The sequence below is a fragment of the Camelina sativa genome, chromosome 18, assembly GCF_030686135.1.
Source record: "Camelina sativa cultivar CO46 ecotype springtype chromosome 18, ASM3068613v1".
Classification (NCBI taxonomy): Eukaryota; Viridiplantae; Streptophyta; class Magnoliopsida; order Brassicales; family Brassicaceae; genus Camelina; species Camelina sativa.
The window spans coordinates 15,831,954-15,853,452 of NC_141897.1; the positions used below are offsets into that span (position 1 = coordinate 15,831,954).

The 21,499-nt window shown below is 35.6% G+C and overlaps 1 protein-coding gene, 3 long non-coding RNA genes and 1 pseudogene across 5 annotated transcripts; 4 read left to right on the top strand and 1 right to left on the bottom strand.

The window, feature by feature from the left end:
- The first annotated feature begins 6,467 nt into the window (after window positions 1–6,467).
- Window positions 6,468–13,499, top strand: LOC147922952 (uncharacterized; annotated as a pseudogene).
- On the bottom strand, window positions 11,683–12,543 carry LOC147922953 (uncharacterized). Its single transcript, XR_015589434.1, has 2 exons — window positions 12,244–12,543; window positions 11,683–12,086 (listed from the first exon to the last, which is right to left on the bottom strand). It is a non-coding gene; the product is annotated as an uncharacterized LOC147922953 (long non-coding RNA).
- Window positions 11,889–12,525, top strand: LOC104761320 (uncharacterized). Its single transcript, XR_002036486.2, has 3 exons — window positions 11,889–12,017; window positions 12,103–12,277; window positions 12,390–12,525. It is a non-coding gene; the product is annotated as an uncharacterized LOC104761320 (long non-coding RNA).
- A 402-nt stretch (window positions 13,500–13,901) lies between the features above and the next one.
- LOC104761321 (RING-H2 finger protein ATL20) lies at window positions 13,902–16,248 on the top strand. Its single transcript, XM_010484393.2, has 2 exons — window positions 13,902–14,848; window positions 15,663–16,248. Exons 1-2 carry the CDS (start codon window positions 14,140–14,142, stop codon window positions 16,121–16,123), a joined length of 1,170 nt encoding a protein of 389 aa, XP_010482695.2. The 5' UTR covers window positions 13,902–14,139; the 3' UTR covers window positions 16,124–16,248.
- Window positions 16,249–16,861: 613 nt separating this feature from the next.
- LOC109130564 (uncharacterized) lies at window positions 16,862–17,628 on the top strand. 2 transcript variants are annotated; one of them, XR_015589522.1, is made up of 3 exons: window positions 16,862–17,020; window positions 17,116–17,235; window positions 17,361–17,628. It is a non-coding gene; the product is annotated as an uncharacterized LOC109130564 (long non-coding RNA). The 2 variants fall into 2 exon arrangements; XR_002036488.2 differs by having other exon boundaries at window positions 16,862–17,235.
- The last annotated feature ends 3,871 nt before the right edge of the window (window positions 17,629–21,499 follow it).

A 21,499-nucleotide genomic window follows, 5' to 3' on the forward strand; every position in this document is an offset into this window, starting at 1 on the left:
ACATTTGTTTGGCCTTTGTGGCGGCTCTTGTGACATGTATATGATTCTTGTGTGGTCATGGGGTATTCCAGTGAGGGGATATGTGGTTGGTAGGACATTGTGATGTTTTAAGCGAGCCACAGGAAGGAAACCTGGATAGGGATAGGACTCAGACGTGTTCAGAATTGTTTGCTCGCGACTCTTGGAGGACTTTAGTTCTCCTAGTACTGCCATATTCTGAGACTTTGTGGCTTGAGAGTATGGTTGGTATATCGACTTCGGATGATGATCTGGGGGCGCGCTGTAGGGTGGCAACCCGAGAGACAAATATTGGACTTCCTTATATATTATGGCATGCGGGCTTAGGCCCGATGAAGAGCCAACATTATGGCATGCAGGCTTAGGTCTGATGATTAGCCAATAAAAACTCAAGGTTAAGACCTATGAGTAAAGGAAAGTCCAAAAGTCGAGAGCAAATAATGCCTGGAGCGTGAGTCTATCACCTAGAGGTGACCTTTCGTAGATTGGTCGGAGGTAGTGCGGACCGTGAAGATGGTTGCACGGGAGCCTTGGCCGATGGTTGTTCGAGAATCTAGGACAATCTATGTTGGTAGGGGAGAATTATAACATCCGCGAACCGAAACTCTACGTTTTGGGGATGGGTGTTGATCGACACCAAGGGGGTGTTGGTCGACACCAGTTATTTCTGGTTCGACCATTTTGATTTTATCGTCGATTTGGGTCGGTTTGGTTTAAGGAAACTATAAAACCAGACTAGTTAAGTGGAAGAACGACCTAGGTCGTGTTTTGTTGTTGTGTCGCCGCTTGAAACAGAGAGAAAAGGAGAGAAACATTTTCTTAAGGTTTTGGTGAGAGTTTGTGAGATTTGAAGGCGTTTTTGGTGAGATCTTGTTGTGGGAGTGAAGATCCAGGGCTAGAGACGTGTTAGAAGCTTGCTAGGAAGGTTGGATTCGTCGTGGTTTATCAGAAAATTCCTGCAAAGAGGTGAGTGCATAACCATAGCTTACCTAAGCCTGTGATTCCTTTGTTCTTGCTTGTTTGTTGTTGCTTTGTGTGTTTTTCTTGTTGGGAATGGTTGCTACAGGTTTCTACGGATGTATATGGCCTGGGTTTTGAGTATTGGACGATTTAGTGGTGATTAGAAGCGAGATTCGACTCTTATCTTTGAACGATTTGTGATTTCAGGTGCAGTGTTGATCGACACCAGTGAGTAGCATCGGTCGACACTGTGGGGTAGTGTCGGTCGAAACCAAGTGTCAGTGTCGGTCGACACCTCCCTTCCAGCGAGACTAAATGTTGCTTCCTGGTTTGTATGCTTTGTTTGTTGATTGTTTGGATCATTGGTATCTCAGTTGCTTGTGTGTATAGCCCAGTAGATGGGAGGATTGCTTCACTGAGTGTTTATCAAATACTCATACATCTCAATTTGTGTTTGTGATGCAGGTAAAGGCATAGTGTGATCGTGGAATCAAGGCAATGAAGAGGAGAATGTTCTAGGGACTCGATTGGTTGTTGTCTGACTTGATAGATTGCTAGAGTTGGGTCATTAGAAAATTGCTAGGTTACTGGTTCCATGTTTCCTGTTGTTTGGTTATTGGAATTGTTATACTTTGAATATTTATTATTAATTATTGGATTATTGGTTATTTAATGGTATTGTTATTTTCGCTGTTGTGTGATTGTGGTTAGGTGGCTAGTGGGTATGGGACCACTAGTTGTAGAGTATTTATTATTATTATTATTACTATTTATTATTTCTTTAAAAAAAACGGGTCAGGTCGTTTCAATCCGACCATGATCTCGACTATATTAGTCTCGTTTCAAGTTTGAGATAAGAGGAGACCGGGTCTTCACATAAAAATTCCTGCAACTAAAAAGTAAAAACATATACTCGCTCTGTCTCACATAGATTGATGTTTCAATAATTTTACACATATTAAAAAAAGTTAAGATTTTTATTTTTAAACTAATTTATAATTATTTTATGATAGAAAAAGAAAACATAACCCACTAAATATTATGCTACTTGCAATAAAATTAAAACTATAAAGATCATTTAATCTAAAAAATCAATCTTTTAGAGACAAGAAATATTCTCTAAAACATCAATCTATGTGAGACAAAGGGAGTATAATAAATACTAGGTAACAACCAGCACTACGCGCGGAATGAATCGATTTAAAAAAAATTATTATAAGAAAAATTATTATCCTAAAACCAATATCTGTTTGTGTCAAACATAATATGTAATTAAATTTTTTTATTTATTTATTCAAAGTTGCGTTTTTTTTTGGTGTAAAAAATACGTTTCAACCGTGATATCTTTGAATGTGTAAAAAGTTTTATGTTAGAGGAAATATTAATAAAATGTTACTATTAATTGCAACATGTTTTTTGTGTGCTTTAAAAATTAAATTCATGCGAAGATGGCAAAGATGGCGATTGCGATTAGGGTTTTGTTTTGAATGGTTTACGGTGGTGGGTTTCGAGATGGGGATCGGGTCTCTCTTCTTTGGTTTATGGATCTCGGGGCTGGGGATTAGCGATCTCTATTGCTTTCAGCGGTGGTAGTGCTGTTTCAGGGGGATCATGCAGCTGGGATTTGGGGACTAAGGGATATCGTTTGTCCGAAATCTGGATCGGGTGGCTGGCAGTCATCCCAGATTGTGGAAGATACGATTTGGTTGGACATTGTTCTAGTCTCTTCGGGATTTGATTGGCGATTTAATGGGCATATTGGGTTCGAATTTGGAAAGAGTGGGATTTGGGTTCAAACAGTTTCGGGTAAGCAAATATCCCTTTTATTGTTGTTATGCGATTTGGTGGAGGGGTTAAGGATTCTCTGTTTAATGGAGTTAGTGTGTTCCGATTCTGGTCTATGGGTATTTAAACAGCTTTTTGGGATGTTTGGTTTTATCATTAAGCTTTCTTCATTTTGTTTCGATATACCAGTTTACAGTCGAGGGTCCTTTGTTTTCAAGTTGTTAGTTTGGTGCTTTTCACTTCGGTCTCAGGGTACTTTTTGTATTTCGGGTTTTGTCAGGGTTATCATGGCTCAGTTGAATCTCAACAGGGGTAAGGCGGCTTTGGTTTGAACAAAGACGGTGAGAATCTCTGATTCTATGATGGCGCATCGTATCCAACAGTTCTCTCTCACTCTCATTGGGAGATTGATGAATCCATCAGTTCAGCGAATGGAATCCTTGGTGGCTACTTTGCCAAAGATTTGGAAGCTCGAGGAGAGGGTTGAAGGTGCTGACTTGGGTCAAGACTCATTTCAGTTTAATTTTCAAACGGAGGAGGACCTGCAAGGTGTGTTGAGAAACGGTCCTTACCACTTCGACAATTGGATGTTATCCTTGGTTCGATGGGAGCCTATCATCTCAGATACCTACCCTTCCGCCATCAACTTCTGGGTTAAAGCTTCCGGAGTTCCTATGCACCTTTGGGAGGTGGCAACCCTTCAAGCCATTGGTAAGAAGATAGGTATTCTTCGTGAGGTAGATGAGGAAACTGGTAGTCTGCTGGTGACTATCAATGGCTTTAATCCTCTTATCTTTCACCTGGTGGTTCCGTTTAATACTGGTGATGAGGTGGTGGCCTCGTTAGAGTATGAGAAGTTGTTGGGTTATTGCAGCCACTGTTTTAGGCTAACTCATGATGTGAAAGTCTGTCTCGAGCTGAGTAAAAGTGAGGGGGGGTCGTGGTCAGGGTGATGTTGGTGATAGAAGGGGAGGTTCGTGGAACCAGCCTTTGTTAAAACCGAAGGCACAACATTTTGAGGGTGGTTGGGAAAAGCCAAGGAAGGTTGCTAAGCGATCTCTGGATTTTAATTCTGAGTCAAACCGAGACAGGGATCACCAGCAAATGCATTGGGGTGAGAGCTCAAAGAGTGGTTTTAGATACCAGGCTAAGAATCAGGGTGATCTTGGTCAGCAAAGGAGTTATGGGAGATATCCAGAGGTTACAGAGGGTGTTGGTCATTCTATGGTCCATCAATCACGTTCGCTACCTCCTAGAAAAGGGAATGGTCCGGCTTGGCCAAAACCTATGTATCAGGCAAAGCAGAAGCATGGGTCGCAGGCTGATGCTGATCATGAGTCAGGATATCCTACGACTGATGATTTGGTGAACCGGGAGAAGGATTCCCTGATGAAGGATTTTAATGGGACAAGTGGTGGAGATATTGAGCCTGGGTTTTCAGTAAGTTCTGATGATCTTCTCGAGGATGGAGAATACCAGGAGGGTGATGCTTCGGTTTGAGTAGAGGATACAGTTGTGGATGACAATGATGCTTAGACGGATACGGAGATGGAGGTGTCAGAGTCTGAGGACGATGCTCCACAAGGTAATGTTTCTATCTCTTCTTCCATTGTTGAGGATTTAGGACATGTGAACCAGGTTATGAAAGATTTTAAGTTGGGAAACTCTAAGGTTAACAAGGCTAAGAGGGTTGGTTTTTCTAGTGCTAAGGGTGGAAGGGGGGATAAACGACATGTTGTAGCTACTGCATCGCCAGGAAAACGATTACTAGCTAAAGCTTTATTACTGAAATCTGCAGGTGATGTTGGTAAAAATAAAGGGGATGCTAAGCCAAATCAGAAGAAGCCAGAGGGTGGCAAGTGGGGAGGAGGAACCCGCAAACAGAAGCAAGGGATGGTGGCTCTCCCGAAACCGCCGGCTCAAACGTGAAGATCATGAGTTGGAACTGTCAGGGCATTGGTGGAGACCTGACAAAGAATTACTTCCAGGATTTGTGGAAACAACATCGACCAAACATTTTATTTTTATCAGAAACTAAGAAATGTTTTTTTTATTTGCAAAAATTTCAGAATAAGTTTGGTTTTAGTAATTTGTATATTGTCGAACCCCGCGGGGCTAGTGGTGGTTTAGCATTATTTTACAAGGATGAAATAAAACTCTCAGTTCTTTATGATTGTGACCGTATTATAGATGTACAAGCGTTTTTTGGTCAACAATTAGTTTATATGTCTTTTATTTACGGTGATCCGGTTCCCCAAAACCGAGAAAAAGTATGGGATAAGTTATCGGATATCGGGTCTTCTCGTGTTGATACTTGGTTTATGATTGGTGATTTTAACGAATTGGTTGGTAATCATGAGAAAAGGGGAGGTGCTCTGCGTTCAGCCTCTTCTTTTGTGCCTTTTATTTCCATGCTCCGTCATTGTGGAATGCTCAAGTTCCCTTGTTATGGTGAACAATTATCATGGAGAGGTAACCGGTGCAATAACCAGGTTGTTCGTTGTCGGTTAGATCGTGCTTTGGGTAATGAAGAATGGCATGGCTATTTTCCGAATTCTAAAGTAGATTATTTGGAAATGATTGGTTCTGATCATTGTCCAATTTTAGCAACTTGTCTAAAGACACATACGAGACAGAATAGGCAATTCCGTTTTGACAAACGCTGGTTGGGGAAAGATGGTTTGTTAGGGGCGGTTGAGTCAGGATGGAATCGTACTAAAAATTTCCGGATTCCGGGCTTTGTGGATAAGATAAAAAATTGCAGGAATTCGATTTCTTGGTGGCGAAAGAATAATATTTATTCTGGCCGAAGGCTCATTTCGTCCTTGAAGGCGGCGCTATAGGAGGCGAAAATGGATGACTCGATTTCTTAGGAGGATATTCGGGGTATAGAGAGGAAATTAAAAGAGGCGTATCGGGATGAGGAATTATACTGGCAACAAAAAAGTAGGAAGTTTTGGTTACGGGTTGGGGATAAGAATACTAAATTTTTCCAAGCCTCTACTAGACAGCGACAGGAAAGAAATAGGATTATTGGTCTGTTTGATGCAGAAAATGTATGGAATGAATCGGTCTCACGTATGGAGAATATTGCTACAAAATATTTTGAGGATCTTTTTACGAATTCAGATGTCCGAGGTGTTTCAGAGATGTTACAGGAGATTACCCCTTTAATTTTGGATGCTATGAACAGAGATCTAATTCGGGATATTTCTGAAGCGGAAGTTCGGAAAGCCCTGTTTGCTATGCATCCGGAGAAAACTCCAGGACTCGACGGCATGACGGCTTTGTTTTTTCAACGATTTTGGTCCTTCTTAAAAGGGGATTTAGTGGCTCTTGTTAGAGAATTTTTCCGATCAGGTAGTTTTGATCCACGTTTAAATGAGACGAATATTTGTGTTATTCCTAAAGTTGATCGGCCACAGCGGATGGTGGAGTTTAGGTCGATAAGCCTTTGTAATGTGAGCTATAAAATTATTTCTAAGGTTCTGTGCTTTCGGCTTAAACGGTTCCTCCCATCCCTGGTTTCCGAAACTCAGTCGGCTTTTGTTTCGGGTCGCTTAATTACAGATAACTTTTTGGTTGCGCAGGAAATGTTTCATGGGTTAAATACTAATCGAAGGTGTAAGTCGGAGTTTCTGGCCTTCAAAACGGACATGAGTAAGGCTTATGATCGTGTGGAATGAGATTTTTTAGAAGCGGTTATGGTTAAGCTAGGGTTTGATAGGAAATGGATTTCCTGGATCATGTGGTGTGTATCCTCGATGTCATATCAAGTTCTTCTCAATGGTCAACCCCGGGTTTTTATTAAACCACAGAGAGGTCTGCGTCAGGGGGATCCGTTGTCACCGTATTTGTTTATACTTTGCACGGAGGTTCCGATTGCGAATATTAAAAAGGCAGAACAGGAGAAGAAACTAACGGGTATCTCAATCGCTCGCGATAGTCTTACCATTTCGCATTTGTTGTTTGCTGATGACAGTCTGTTTTTCTGTAAAGCAGAGGCGACTGAATGTCACACGGTCATGGAAATTATCAGAAATTATGGTAAACCCTCAGGGCAAGAGGTTAATTTAGAGAAATTTTCTATAATGTTTGGTAAGAAGGTTCCTTCTGAGATAATGGATCAGTTGAAGTCAGTTATTGGTATTTCTAAAGGGGGAGGTATGGGCTCTTATTTGGGCATTCCTGAAAGCCTCCATGGTTCAAAAATGAAGGTTTTTGGATATGTCAAGGATCGGTTGGATGACCGAGTCAATGGTTGGAATGCAAAGCTTTTATCGAAAGGTGGTAAGGAGATTATGATTAAATCAGTGGCGTTGGCACTTCCTACTTATGTGATGTCCTGCTATAAATTGCCGCAAGAGTTGACATCTAAATTAACGAGTGCTATTTCCACTTTTTGGTGGAAATCCAATGATAGGGCTCGTGGCCTACATTGGGTGGCCTGGGATAAATTATGTAAGGATAAGTGTGAAGGGGGCCTACGTTTCAGAGCCCTGGAACAATTTAATGATGCTATGTTAGCGAAACAGTATTGGCGGTTAATCCAACATCCAACATCCTTAATGGCTCGGGTGTTGAAAGGCCGATATTTTAGGAATAAACACCCTCTTATGGCCAAAAAACCATATAACCCCTCCTTCGCTTGGAGGAGTATTTTTTCAATTAAGGGATTGGTGGAACATGGAGCTCGGTGGGTGGTAGGCTCGGATTGTTCTATTTCGGTTTGGCGAGACCCATGGATACCAGATATTCGACCACGTCCAGCAAATGGTCAGGGAAGACTCTGGTTACCGAGTTTGATGGTGAACCACTTAATTAATCATGTTACGAAGGATTGGCATTTGCCTACTCTGGAGGAGTTTCTGGATCCGGGGGATATACCGATTATTCGGAGTATGACGGTCAGCAAAGTCCAGCAACCGGATCGATTAGTATGGCACTTTACCAAGTCAGGGAAGTATACGGTTAAATCAGGTTATCGGCTAGCCAGAGAATTAATGATGGAAGTCGAATACGGGCCGACTTGTATGGCCCTTAGGGCCCAGTCGTGGAAACTTGATGTTACCCCGAAGGTCCAACATTTTTTCTGGCAGATTGTTTCGGGCACTCTCCCAGTGTTAGAACGACTTGCGTATAGGGGTGTCCGGTGTGATACTCTATGCAAACGGTGTGAGTCTGCACCAGAGACTATTAATCATGCTCTTTTTGAGTGCCCTCGCTCGCGCGATGATTGGGGGTTGTCACCGGTTTTGTTAGTTCCAGATGGTTTTCCATATGCTTTAATCTATGCAAATTTAGATTTTATTTTCTGGCGGGCAGCTTCTCAGTCGGGGGATCCTGATGTAGCTCTTCGTCTTCCCTGGATTCTTTGGTCACTATGGAAAAACAGGAATAAAAAAGTTTTTCAGGGGTTAGACGCCGAGCCGTTGGAGATTTTAATTCAGGCGAATAATGATAAAGTACTGTGGGAGGCGGCCAAATCTTACTCGGACAGTTATTTGCCTACTACGCCTCTGTTGGAGGATATGGGGGCGTTTCCTCGATGTCAGATTGATGGTTCATGGAAAGATTCAGATCCTCTGCAGGGTCTGGGGTGGTGGTATTGTAGTGATGAAGATTCGACGCTTCTTCTGGGATCACGGAGTCAGAGGCGCGGTCCTACATCCTTAAATGCAGAGCTACAAGCCTTGATCTGGGCTATGGAGTCACTATTGGCGGCGGGAGTTGTCTGCCAGAGCTTCGAGACAGATTGTGCAGAATTGGTGGCGATGGTGCAGACGCCTGATGATTGGCCAGTTTTTTCGCCTTTGTTGGAGGAGTTATTTTTGCTCAGATCACGCTTTCCTTCCTTCTCCCTCACCAGGATCACTCGAGAGCTCAACGTAAGGGCAGATTGTCTAGCCCGTTCTTCGAGATCTTTACTTTCTGAAATTTCTTTTGTAAACTCTTTTCTTCCGGTTTGGGCAACCAATTTTGGAGTTATCTTTTAATTTAATTAATGTTTGGTTGAAAAAAAAAAAGAAACAAAGACTTTTTTTTAATATAAGTTTTCTATGGCACCTCATATTGTTTTTGATTTTTTTTTTTTTTTTTGTGAGAGTTTGCAGGCAACTTTTAGAGGCTGGTGCTCATGTTGTTATGGTAATGAGGAACATAACAGCAGCTTATGAGCTGATTCAACAACGGCAGACCAAGTGGTCTGCTAGTGGTAAGGGACTCCCACTTAATATTGAGGTAATCTTTTTGATCAGTTTCTATCAGCTTTATTTATAGTACATCTACATGTCATCATGGCTATTTTAAATTATTTGAAAAATCTAGTGAAGTTAATTTCTATTAAACTTTGTAAAGAAAATGCTTGTAAGAACTATATATACTAGTGATTCTTTATTAACTTATCTCTATAATGTTAAGATTGATCCCTCTCTAATAGATTGGATTAGTGAAAATGAACACTACAAGAAAGACGTACATTTTTAGCGCAGAAAATATGCTATCATATGTAATACATAGCAAATTCATAAATGCTATGACATCGGCAGCTATGGTAGATATCCCACATACGATAGCGTTATTTTTCTACCCTATAATAGGCTCAGATACAATAGCAAAATCAAATGCAAATTAACGCCAATGGAAAATTTTGCTTTTGCAAAACGCAGATGCAAATGTCATCAAATATTTTTAAATCGAACCTAAATGTTAAAACGCAAATTTAAATGCACATTTCAACCTGTAACATTGATTTTGCAGGGGCACAAAGATTCTCAAAAGATGGTAATTCGACACATGCAAATGAACCATTTAGCTCCAGCGTTGCTTTCACTACTTCTTTTGCCTTCGCTAATCCGAGCTTTCGGAAGTCGAATCATTAACGTCAATTCTGTTGTAAGTATCATCAATCGATCATGAAATCAAAACGTTTTGCTAAATATGTTTCACTGCCCTATGTTTCTCCATGTGATTATATATGCTTTGTTGGGTTTTGGTTTTGTAGATGCATTATGTTGGTTTTGTCAATCCGAATGACATGAATGTTGTTTCTGGTAAACGAAAGCTTTCAAGCTTGATAGGATACTCGAGCAGCAAACTCGCTCAGGTAAACTTTATTCCATATAGATGAACATATAGCATTTTTGAATTGATAGATTTTTCTATAGTCTAAAACGTATTACATTTTCTTGTTCTTTTCAACCGTACCGTCAGGTTATGTTTAACAATATTATTTTCAAAAAACTGCCTATAGAGACCGGCATTAGCGTCGTCTCTTTATCTCCCGGTGTTGTCCAAACAAATGGTGTAAGTATGTATATGGAAAACCTAAAATATTTGTTTTTTTTTTTTTTTTTGCTTAACTGTAAATATCATTATAAATTTAATGAAAAGTTTGGCTATTACAAAATAGCCTATGGCTTTTGACTCCTTGGCAAAAGAATAAAACAAGGAGAACAAATTTGGGAAAAATCTCACACTGCGAGATTTACACTAACCAGAACTCCATCAAATGAGAGAACCGTTTACGATGACTCCTAGAATGGATGATATTCCGGATGTCTTTGTCGAGCATTCGGAAGATAACAGACGGTGAGATTGCTTGATTGTTGTGGATGAGATTGTTCCTTTGTTTCCAGATTGTGTAGATGGTGGCTTGGGCAACGAGCTTGCGAAGGAGTGAAGGTGAACGTGAAGAGGACGCTCTGACCCAGGAAAGCAGTTCAGACCAGGAGAGAATAGCAGTTCTGGGGGGGTCAAGCTTAGCCGCCAAATATTTGTTTGTGTTTACCTTCTTTTTTGTTTATTTATTTATTTTTAATTATACCGCGTAAATTGTGTTTGGATCACAAACAAAAGCACATAAACAATCAAATCCAATATTGCATATATAAATGTAACATTTTGACATGTCTCAAATTCCGCAGACGAGAGATCTTCCAAGATTCATCCAAAAACTTTACTCAGCCCTGCCATATTTCATATTTTCATCACAAGAAGGTTGTAGAAGCTCACTCTTCTCAGCGACAGATCCTCAGATTCCACAACATTACCAAAAGCTAAAAACCAATGAGAAATCTGTTTGCACGTTATTCATATCTCAAAATTGCAAACCCACAAATTGTTCCGAAGAAGCTCACAACGTAGAAACAGCGAGCAAAGTTTGGGAAAAGACACTAGACATGATTGGTCTTGATAAATTTGGAGGAAATCTTAGTAGTATAATAGTTTATCTCATTTTATTTATTAGCCTCTAGGTTTATATTTATACAAAAGATATAACTTATCTAACAAGTTCTTTACATATTCAATAATGGTAAATCTACTTATTTTGCAATAGGAGAATATTACATAAATGTTAACTTTCCATTTAACTCGATTTCTTAATCTCCGAAATCTCCTAATAGGTCTTCCTCTTGATGTAGTGGAAAGGCTTATAGAAGGTCAAGATGTTCCAATTAATTTGTGACTAGAGTATTATTATTCGTTCAGTGCGAATGTTTCAATCATAATTGTATGCAGTGTTCGAAAAAGCGTTCTAGGCATCTGCCTCCGTCCCGTCTAGGCGTTAGGCGCTATAGCACCGCCTAGACGACCGTTTTGACCGCCTAAAATTGTAGTATCATCATTTTAGTGTATTTTTAAAATTTTTAATTACACAAATTTAAAATTTTTTATAAGGTTTATTTCTATAAACATAATTATAAATGTTTAATATGTTATTTAAAATGAATTCAAATAATGTTTCTATCTATTTTTTTGTTTTTGATTTAATATTTTTATTATTCTTATACATATTTTTGTATAATTATATATATAATATCAGATATATATTAGTTTACAATATAAACGCCTAAACCGCTTAAAACTGTCTAAATTCCGATTAGGCGTTCTAAGCACTAGGCGTTGCATCATACTTAACGTCTTAGTCTGGGCGTGAACTAAATTCAAGGCCCAATAGTTTGTTCTTAATTAGTTATATACATCGACGGTCGTACGGACAGAAAATACAGAACAGTTGAAAAATTAATATTATTATCTCCATTTTTGTGGATATCTATCTGTAAGATGTGCTCTTGATTTGTGATCATGCTATATAATTAATATATTCTCTCCTGCAATAGGTTTTTGGTTTCGGTTTCTGACATACCATCTCTGCTGCCTGCAATTGATGTCCACATCGAGCTATGTAATCATTTCTCTTCTTGTGGAGAGGTCACGCTTGTTTCTGTCCACGGGAATCCACGTCGCCAATGGTTTGTGACCCTTCATTCTTCCAATTTGTGACACAGCCAGTTGTGAATTTGTGACCAAAAAACTTGTCTCTGTTGAATTTTACAGCAATGTTGTAATCAATATTTGTGGGAAAAGGATGTGTAGAGGAGGCGCAGGAACTAAGTGGAAGAGCTGATAAATTTCAAAAAAAAAAGTGGAAGAGCTGATGGATGGAATATAGTAGTTGATTGTGTTTTGCCATCAAACCTTAAAGGAATCCGAACTGGCTATGGAAATCCATGTACTGTACATATATTTGCTCTTGCGTCTTAATTTTTATTTTATTTATTTTGCCAGTTACTCTTGCAAAATTATAACCTCTCATTGATTTCCTTGTTTATACTACTTTATAGTATTGGAGAAGGCTGCGATGGATAAGATGGAGATCAAGGGGAAGAAGAAGATGAAAACTACGCAGTAGAAGAAGAAGGGCTCTCTCTAATTTGTTAGGACAAGACAAAATTCTTTGGTGTTTTTATTTAGTTTGTGATACAATGCGTTTTTCTTAACGCATCTTCAAAGTAATTAAGCTCAGTAAGTAATCATCACATGCCAGTACGATGTCTTTGTCTTGATGTTAAGAGCCGTATACTACATGCCATTCGATTAATTAGGTAGACAAAAGCATTTCCATTAATGCATGAAAGTCTGATTAGGAAGACTTTAGGTTAAAAATGCTATGTACATAGAGCAAGTAGGGATGCCAAAATGAGTTATCCAAATCTATTGTTCATTAGTGAGTTAATATATATACATACTATATAAGATAGAGATCAGCTGAAACCTCTTATACACAATTCCTTTTCAAAAGACACAATTCAATAAATAATAATGGGTTGCAAAATTATTTGTCCTTACGGTCTCCAATTTCTTAAAGCGGTTGTGTGAGTAAATTATTCATTTTTTGTGTGTTTTGGAACAATCCATGAAGAATTTGTTTTGTAATCAAATGGCATTTGAATTTCCATATTTTCTGCGTACTTCCACTGAGGTAGGGTATTCACTTATGGTCGTCCAAATACTGTTCATTATTCCAAAGTTGAAGAAAATCACAATATGTGTATACCATGGTCAGACCAAGATTATTATGAGTTTTTGAAAATTCTCCTTGAAGAAACCAATTTTAGTTTTGAAATTTTAGATATTTGAAAGAAGAATCAAAGATTAACGTTATACCTTTTTGTGTGAGATTTAAATTAAAATAATTGAACATCACCAAATATATATATCTCCATGTTAAGAGCCGTTTAAGACTATCGAAATTTGATAACGGCATGCGTGTTTATCTTTTCACGAGCACAAAAATTCTAAAAAAAAATGGACATGAACAGCGCATGCAAGGGAACCATTTAGAAATTTGGGAAAAGACATTAGAGTTGATTAATCTACCTCTTGATGCAGTGGATAAGGCGATAAAGCTCATAGACGGAGAAGAGGTCAAATGTCATTATGGAACTCATTAGTTAAAGAGAGTAAATGTTTCGTAAATTAATCTGATATTTGACTTTTCATTCAATGCAAATATTTTTCTTATGAATCAATCATAATCATGTAAATATACAATATTGTAGTCGCATCATGTATTATGCTCAGGCTACTAGAAATTCTTGGAAATTGTAGTCATAGTCATAGTCTTAACTTGTGACAAAGTGAAATATATATACAGTCTCGCTTGTTTGGAAAGAGTTGACTTTAATAATATACATCTTCTTGCGTTTGTTATCTATCACTCACCTAATTGTCAGAGAAAATTCAATTAAACATAAATTCGAAACTTCAATGAAAATACATAACTATATAACATAAACAAAAACACAAAACTTAGTTCAACATTACGACTCAAACAATCAATTTTCTTTTTCTACATTTTGATTTTTTCATCTATAAATCCATTAATACATTCATTTTAAAACCTCAAAAACTTTAGATGCTTTCTCAGTAATTATGGTGTAAAATATTCTACGTAATAAATACACGAAATTATTACTAAGAAAAATAAATAAGTAAACACTACTACAAATGCTTACGTAACACTTCCATTCCAATTACAAAAAGGTTTTGGTCACACTGCTTTAGTTTCCAACACCTAACCAAGAAAAAAAAATGGATTTAACAAAAACAATATCATTCTCTCTCTTGTTTATTATATCATCCCTCCTAATCCCGACGACGACCACCACTGCCACCGTTACATGCACTACCGCCGTTTGTCGCCGTGACAGTCCGATCATCCGTTTCCCTTTCCGTCTAAAACCTCGACAATCACAATCTTGCGGTTACGACAAAGGCTTCGACTTAACGTGCGATATCAACCGAACCACCATAACGTTACCGTTCTCCGGTAACTTCCCCGTAGAAGAGATAGATTACGTAGCTCAACAGATTTGGATCAACGACCCCGATAACTGTCTTCCTCAACGCATCTTAGAGCTGAACCTCTCAACGACGCCGTTTAGTGGCGTTTACTCACGTCAGTTCACGTTCTTCAAGTGTCCTAGTTCGGAGTTTCTCCGTTATAAGCCGTTGAATCCGATAACGTGCTTGAGCGATGAAAACGGCACGGTGTTTGCGACTCCTTCGCCTAGGATGATGTACTACTTGTCGTCTCAGTCGTGCCGGTTGATGAAAACGGTTTATGTTCCGGTTAGGTGGCCGTTTTATGAGCAGATGGTGTCGTCTTCGGATTTGAGTGATAACCTCTGGCTCACTTGGAGGGTTCCGAGATGTAGTAGGTGTGAGAGTAGAGGTGGTAAGTGTGGGGTTAAGAGTAATTCTTCTCGTGAAACCATTTGCTCTGATGTTCATAAACCAGGTAAATTAAATTAGTTTTTCATCTTTTTTATTTAGTAAAATTTCAGATGCTTAAGAAGATAATTACTAATTAAGACGAAAAACTGACGTAGACCATGACGCAATTCGTGTGTTGAATGAGTCTTTGTGTCTATATAGAAGTAGATTATACAAATCTGGTTGAATGACAAGTTATAACCAATTGTTTTGTCCGTTCTGATTGTTTAAATACTAAAACCAACATGAGACTATTCAACATGATAGATTGACTAATGAACGAACCAGTAGGTTAAACTAAAATATTTTTATATGCGTATACACTGTACGTACATGATCAGGCTAACTGAGTAGCTAGCTTATGAATGTGAAAGGCACATGCATGATCAGCTAAGCGTTTTTGTTTTTCCTCAACCTTAACTATCTTAAAAGACTTAAAATATCTCTTTTCTTCTTACATCTTTTCACTTTCACTTTCACTTTCACTAAGAAAAACAAAACACACACATTCATTGAGACGAATGTGCGAAGTTGGGAGATACAATTAGGTAAGTGGACAAATGGGTCGGTGCCGTCATAATGAAAGCTCCAATGCATTGACTTTATCTTATACTAGTATATCTCCCACTTTAATTTGCTTAACTTTGCCCTACTTCTTTTATCTGTTAGTCAACGATTTTAATTGTTACCCCATTTACTAAAAGAGCACATTATCTTCTTTTTCTTCATTTGTCTCTTTCAATACACATGATATTAGTTATGATTAAAGATAATTAATCATACTAGCTTTTAGTATTATTATTTTCCTCTAATCAATTCTCATTCCCCTAATTTTTCAGCTATTCCGAGAAGAGCTCGTTACGCAATAGCCATCGGTGCCGGGATCCCAGGAGCTTTAATCGTATTTGGTCTTTTCTGTTTTGTATATAGCAAAATCAACGAGTGCATCAAACGACGCCGTCTCGTCCCAAGCCCACCACCAGATATCATCAACAGCGCTCAAACAGCCCATTATTTGCATTCACGTGTCATCGTAACGGGTCTTGATGAGCCTACTATAGAGTCGTACCCAAAAATAGTATTGGGAGAGAGCAAAAGGCTGCCCAAAATAGACGATTCGACGTGTGCCATTTGTCTATCGGAGTACGAACCAAAGGAGACACTTAGGACAATACCACCGTGTCAGCATTGTTTTCACGCTGATTGCATTGACGAGTGGCTGAAGTTGAATGGGACTTGTCCGGTGTGTCGGAACTCTCCGGAGCAGAATTTACCACCTGAGACTTTTAATTCTTCTTAAGCATCAGTCACTTTTGTCTTATTTACTTTACAGCATTTGTAGTTAGTTTAATACTCCATCTATTTTAGTTTAAATGATGTATTTTTACAATCGTTTATGTATATGAATATAAGAGTCTTTTTATTTTTCGTTTTATATTGCTAATGTAACTTTAGATTTAAACTAATAAATTAGACATACTCAAGAGTTAATATGATATCATGTCATTACAAATCTATTGGCCATTGTTAATATGTTATCATCCAAGTCTATATACATGATGCCGTAACGTGTGTGAATTTTTGAAACGAACGCAAATTCTTTTTAAGCCATAAGAGAAAGATTGAACTGTATCCACAAAATTTTATATTTTAGCTCGTGCAATAAAAGACGTAACAGGTACGTGGTCCAACATAACATCAATTCATATTCAAAAGATATATCAACTTTTGAAAATTTGAATTTCTGTGGTTGGTAATATTTTTCATATGGAGTATGTTCCATAATTGCAATGAAGCCAAAGTAGAAAAATATAAGGAGAAGAGTCTCGAAGACTCGACCGATGAAAGATTTAGGGGAGGTATTGGTTTGGGATTTAATGAGAATTTTAATGACTTTAAATAAAAGTATAATCTTGCAAAATGAAAGATTCTAACAGATTGTTTAGAAAGTTTTTTATAATCTTGCTGATTTGTATTTCCTAATCTTGTAAAATCTTTCATAAAATTTTGCAAACTTTCTCAAAAAATATTGGACAATATTCTCTTGATTATTCAACTCTTTTGTCAAAAAATAGATAAAAAAATATTAAGAGAAAGAGACCAAGGAAGACATGGTGGGAGGTTAAAATCTCCAGAACCCTAACGCCAAAGTCATACTCGTTGGTTTTGGCTTTTATCAACAACAAAAAAAAACAGAGTATGAGAGATAGAGTAAAGAACATAATAATAAACGATTCTCTCTTTAATCAAACACGCAACTTTATTGATATGAGAAACTGAATTGTATTACAGACTTTTGTATTGCAGGAAATAGAGACTTGATCTGTATTTTTACGAGTGAAACATTGTGTTGTGTAATAAGAAAAGACATGACTCTTCATAAGACACAACATATAAATCATGACTCTTAACGTACGTAACTTTATGTTATACAAAACTCAATTATGTTTAACACTCCCCCTTAATTGAGTTTTGGTGTAGGATGTCAAAAAAAAAAAAATGAGTTACTGTATATGGTGCTCGGTTCAATGGTGCAGGTTTCGGGGGACGTTGTGTCGCCTTTGTAGATGCTAAAAAAGCAGAGGCAACTGCTTTATATGTGAAGGATGAATATGAAAAGGCCGAACACGAGTTTGCTTATAATCTGAATGGAGGAAAACATGTTCTCATCTGCGAAGCAAGTGATGTTGCTCGTGTTCTTCTATGATCAAAGCCGTTTTTTTTGTTTTCCAATATGCCAATCAAACTTGGATTTTTTTGTATCACCTTTGTTCTGGGGCAGCGGAGAGGAGTGTGGGATGCGGAGAAGAAAAGCCATCGAAGCTGAGGCCACTGAGCAAAAGAACACCAAAAAGTCATGGATTATGATTCACAAATCTCTCTATTTGATGAGAGAGTTTTCATGACTTTTTTTATAAAGAAAATAATATAAAATCTTAAACCAATAACATAATATTTGAATTTATTAACAATCCAAAATTCTTTTGTTTTGTTTGAATAACATAAAACTTTTAATGACTTTATAAAACTCTTAATCCAATAACACTAGATTTATCAAGATTTTAGATTACTTTTTATAAATCCACAACTAATAACACCAAATTTTAAAAGAGTTTTAAAATATTTTGATTGAATAACAACATATTTTACATAACTTTTAAAGTCATTAAAATTCTATTTTTCATATGGAGTATGTTCCATAATTGCAATGAAGCCGAAGTAAAAAAATATAAGGAGAAGAGTCTGGAAGACTCGACCGATGAAAGACTTAAAGAGTCTACATTAAAACACACCGACAGACACATCTTTTTTTTGTACAATAGATTTCTTAGATAATGACATTTCATCTACAAATTCCCTTATTGGTTAAAGGGTTGAAATCCAAGGAGATAAAACTGAGATTCTTGTCATTGACAAGAGAGCCCATACAAGATTAATTAAAAGAGTTAATTTTATGAAGAAGATAGTCAAATGCAAGAAGGAAACGAATCGCATTCTATCTGTAATATGTAGGTAAGCTGTCGTATTGGAATAGTATTATGTGAAATTAACATAGTCTAATCAATGTGGAGCTTTATTTCCATTAACACATTATAATGTTAGTCTTGATACAGACCTATTTCAGGTACAAAGCCACAACGTTAGTCCATCCCTAATGGTCGAGCTGCATACCAATAAAGCTATAAGTGGGACGAATCACTAATCATACTCTCTCGATATTACTAATAGACTTAACTCAGCTAGCTCAAGAATTCTAATTCGCATCTAATACTCGACTGTGTAAGAATTTTTTTTTCGCCAACCAAAACTTATTATATTAAGTTAAAATCATGAAACTTGTTTTAGAGAGAGTTTTACATGTATTCTATAACTTCCATAGGTAAAAAGAGATTGAAAACTACGGGAAAAGATTTATAAAACAATTTTTAGAATTTAAACTGAAAATAAAAAATAAAGCGGCTAAAATAAAACCAAAAATAAAAAGTTCTAACAATTCAAAATAGAGAATAGTTTTTCTAGAGAAAATCATTCGTCGTTACTATCTCTATATCCGAAAAATGTGTTTTTGTGTGCACTAAGAAGAGCACCTGCATCAGTTGATACCGAGTGTATATCTCAATATATATTTTTAATTGAAAATTATTATTTCTTTAAAAAGAAAAAAAATTAAACAATTAGATTATGTCATGTGTCGTTTCTCAAGATTTCTCAACTGAAACATTTTTCACATTCTCTCTTAATTTTTTTGCCATTTGTTATTTTTTAATTGATGAGAATCCTTCAACGCTCATGAATCTTGATATGCGCCGTTGTTTGTATTAGTTATGTTAATTTATTTTAGTTTATATAATAATCATAAAACTATTAGAATTTCATAAGAAGATTTTTTAATAGTTTAAAAAAAAATGGTATTTCTGAAAAATGAGATTGAAAATGATGTATTTTTGAAATTCTCCCTAAAAATACATATATAACAAACAAATTTTGTAAATGTCAATAATACACTTTATTAACTCAAATCATACAATATCAAAATATACCACTTATTTAAAAACTATTGTTAATGATAAAAATATAAATTTACTATGATGTTCAAATTTACCTAAAACATTTAATTATTAAATTCCAAAATTATTTTTTAAGTATCAATTAGATATATTTTCTATAAATCATATGAAATGCAATAAAAACATCCCAAAGATTCATTTATTTTTTAATCTTTTTTATATTCACCTTAGTTTAAGCTATATTGCTAGGTAAAATTCTAACGATTTATTCTTTATTGTAAAATTTTGGAAATGGAATATCAAATTGTGTTTTATATAGAAAATCATTAAATTACAAATTTTTAAATTAAATAAACATTATAATGAGCTTTATACAATTATATTTTGGATCAAAAGAAATAAATATAATGATCACAAATTTTTTGGAGGTAAGAAAGAGTTAAAAATTTTATTTAATAATTTGATTATAATAGTTTATTTTGTTGAAACATTGCATACTTTCAAAAATAAAATAAATATACATGAATGGAGATGATTTTGTTAGCTTCATTCCCTCATTGGGCTTTGATCGAAATTTAGTATTGTTGAATCTGCATTTATAATTGTTTTTTACAGCCGCCAAAATTTTATTATAAATATGTAATTAAAAATTAAAAAATAATCAGAAGACAAAGAAGGAAGGAAGAAATACATAAAAAAAAACATTTCAACAAAATAAGATAAATCGAACAAAATATATAATCACACTCATATCATGAGTTATGAACCCATGCAAGAACATAAACAAAACAAAAAAAATATTTAGAATTTGAGATATCGTGGATGATGATGTGAGAATGGTTATTAATAGGATTTCAAGAGATGGAAGTTACATTTCTTAAATAATTTATTATACATATGTAATTGAAAATTAAAAATAAGAAGAAGACAAAGAAGGAAGAAAGAAATACATAAAAACAAAGAAATAACATTTGAACAAAATAAGATAAATCTAATAAAATATATAATCACACTCTTTCCATGAGTTTTGAACCCAAGCAAGAACATAAACAAAACAAAAAAAATATTTAGAATATGAGATATAGTTGATGATGATGTGAGAATGGTTATTTATAGGATTTTAAAGGATGGAAGTTACATTTCTAAAATAATTTATTACACATATGTAATTGAAAATTAAATAATAAGAAGAAAGGAAGAAATACATAAAAAAAATGAACAAAATATAAGATAAATCTAACAAAATATATAATCACACTCTTACCATGAGTTTTGAACCCATGCAAGAACATAAACAAAACAAAGAAAATATTTAGAATTTGAGATATGGTGGATGATGATGTGAGAATGGTTATTTATAAGATTTCAAGGGATGAACGTTACATTTCTAAAATAATTTAATTAGAGGAGTTACAGTTATAATTTATAGTGTGTTTGAATGAAAATGAATGGAAAAATAGTCAATTCATATTTATGTAATTTCAGTTACAATTTAGTAGTAAAGTGTGGATTTAAAGTATAGATTAATATACATAATTATATTTTTACTTAATTAAAAATAAATATTATTTTTAGAAATTAAATGCTAAATGGACCAGGGAGAGAGTGAATAATTGTGTTTTTACAGCCACGAAAAATTTATAATACATATGTAATTGAAAATTAAAATTATAAGAAGACACATAAAGAAGGAAGAAATACCTGAAAATAAGGAAATAAATTTGAACAAAATATAAGAGAACTAAAAAAAAAGTATATAATCACACTCTTACCACAAGAACATAAACAAAACAAATAGTATTTAGAATATGAGATATGGTGGATGATGATGTGAGAATGGTTATTTATAAGATTTCAAAGGATGGAAGTTACATTTCTAAAATAATTTATTATAATATGTAATTGAAAATTAAAAATAATAAGAATACAAAGAAGGAAGGAAGAAATACATAAAAACAAAGAAATAAAATTGTACAAATTATATAATCACATTCTTACTATGAGTTTTGAACCCATGCAAGAACATAAACAAATTATATAATCACATTCTTACTATGAGTTTTGAATCCATGCAAGAAAATATTTAGAATTCTAGATATGGTGGATGATGATGTGAGAATGATTATTTATGGGATTCGAAGGATTGAAAATTACATTTTTAATATAAT

What these genes read in the sequence shown, in the direction of transcription:
- LOC104761321 (XM_010484393.2), top strand. Translation starts at nt 14,140, where the DNA reads ATGGATTTAACAAAAACAATATCATTCTCTCTCTTGTTTATTATATCA. An exon ending in CTCTGATGTTCATAAACCAG is followed by an intron (nt 14,849 to 15,662) that starts GTAAATTAAATT and finishes CTAATTTTTCAG; the next exon opens with CTATTCCGAGAAGAGCTCGT.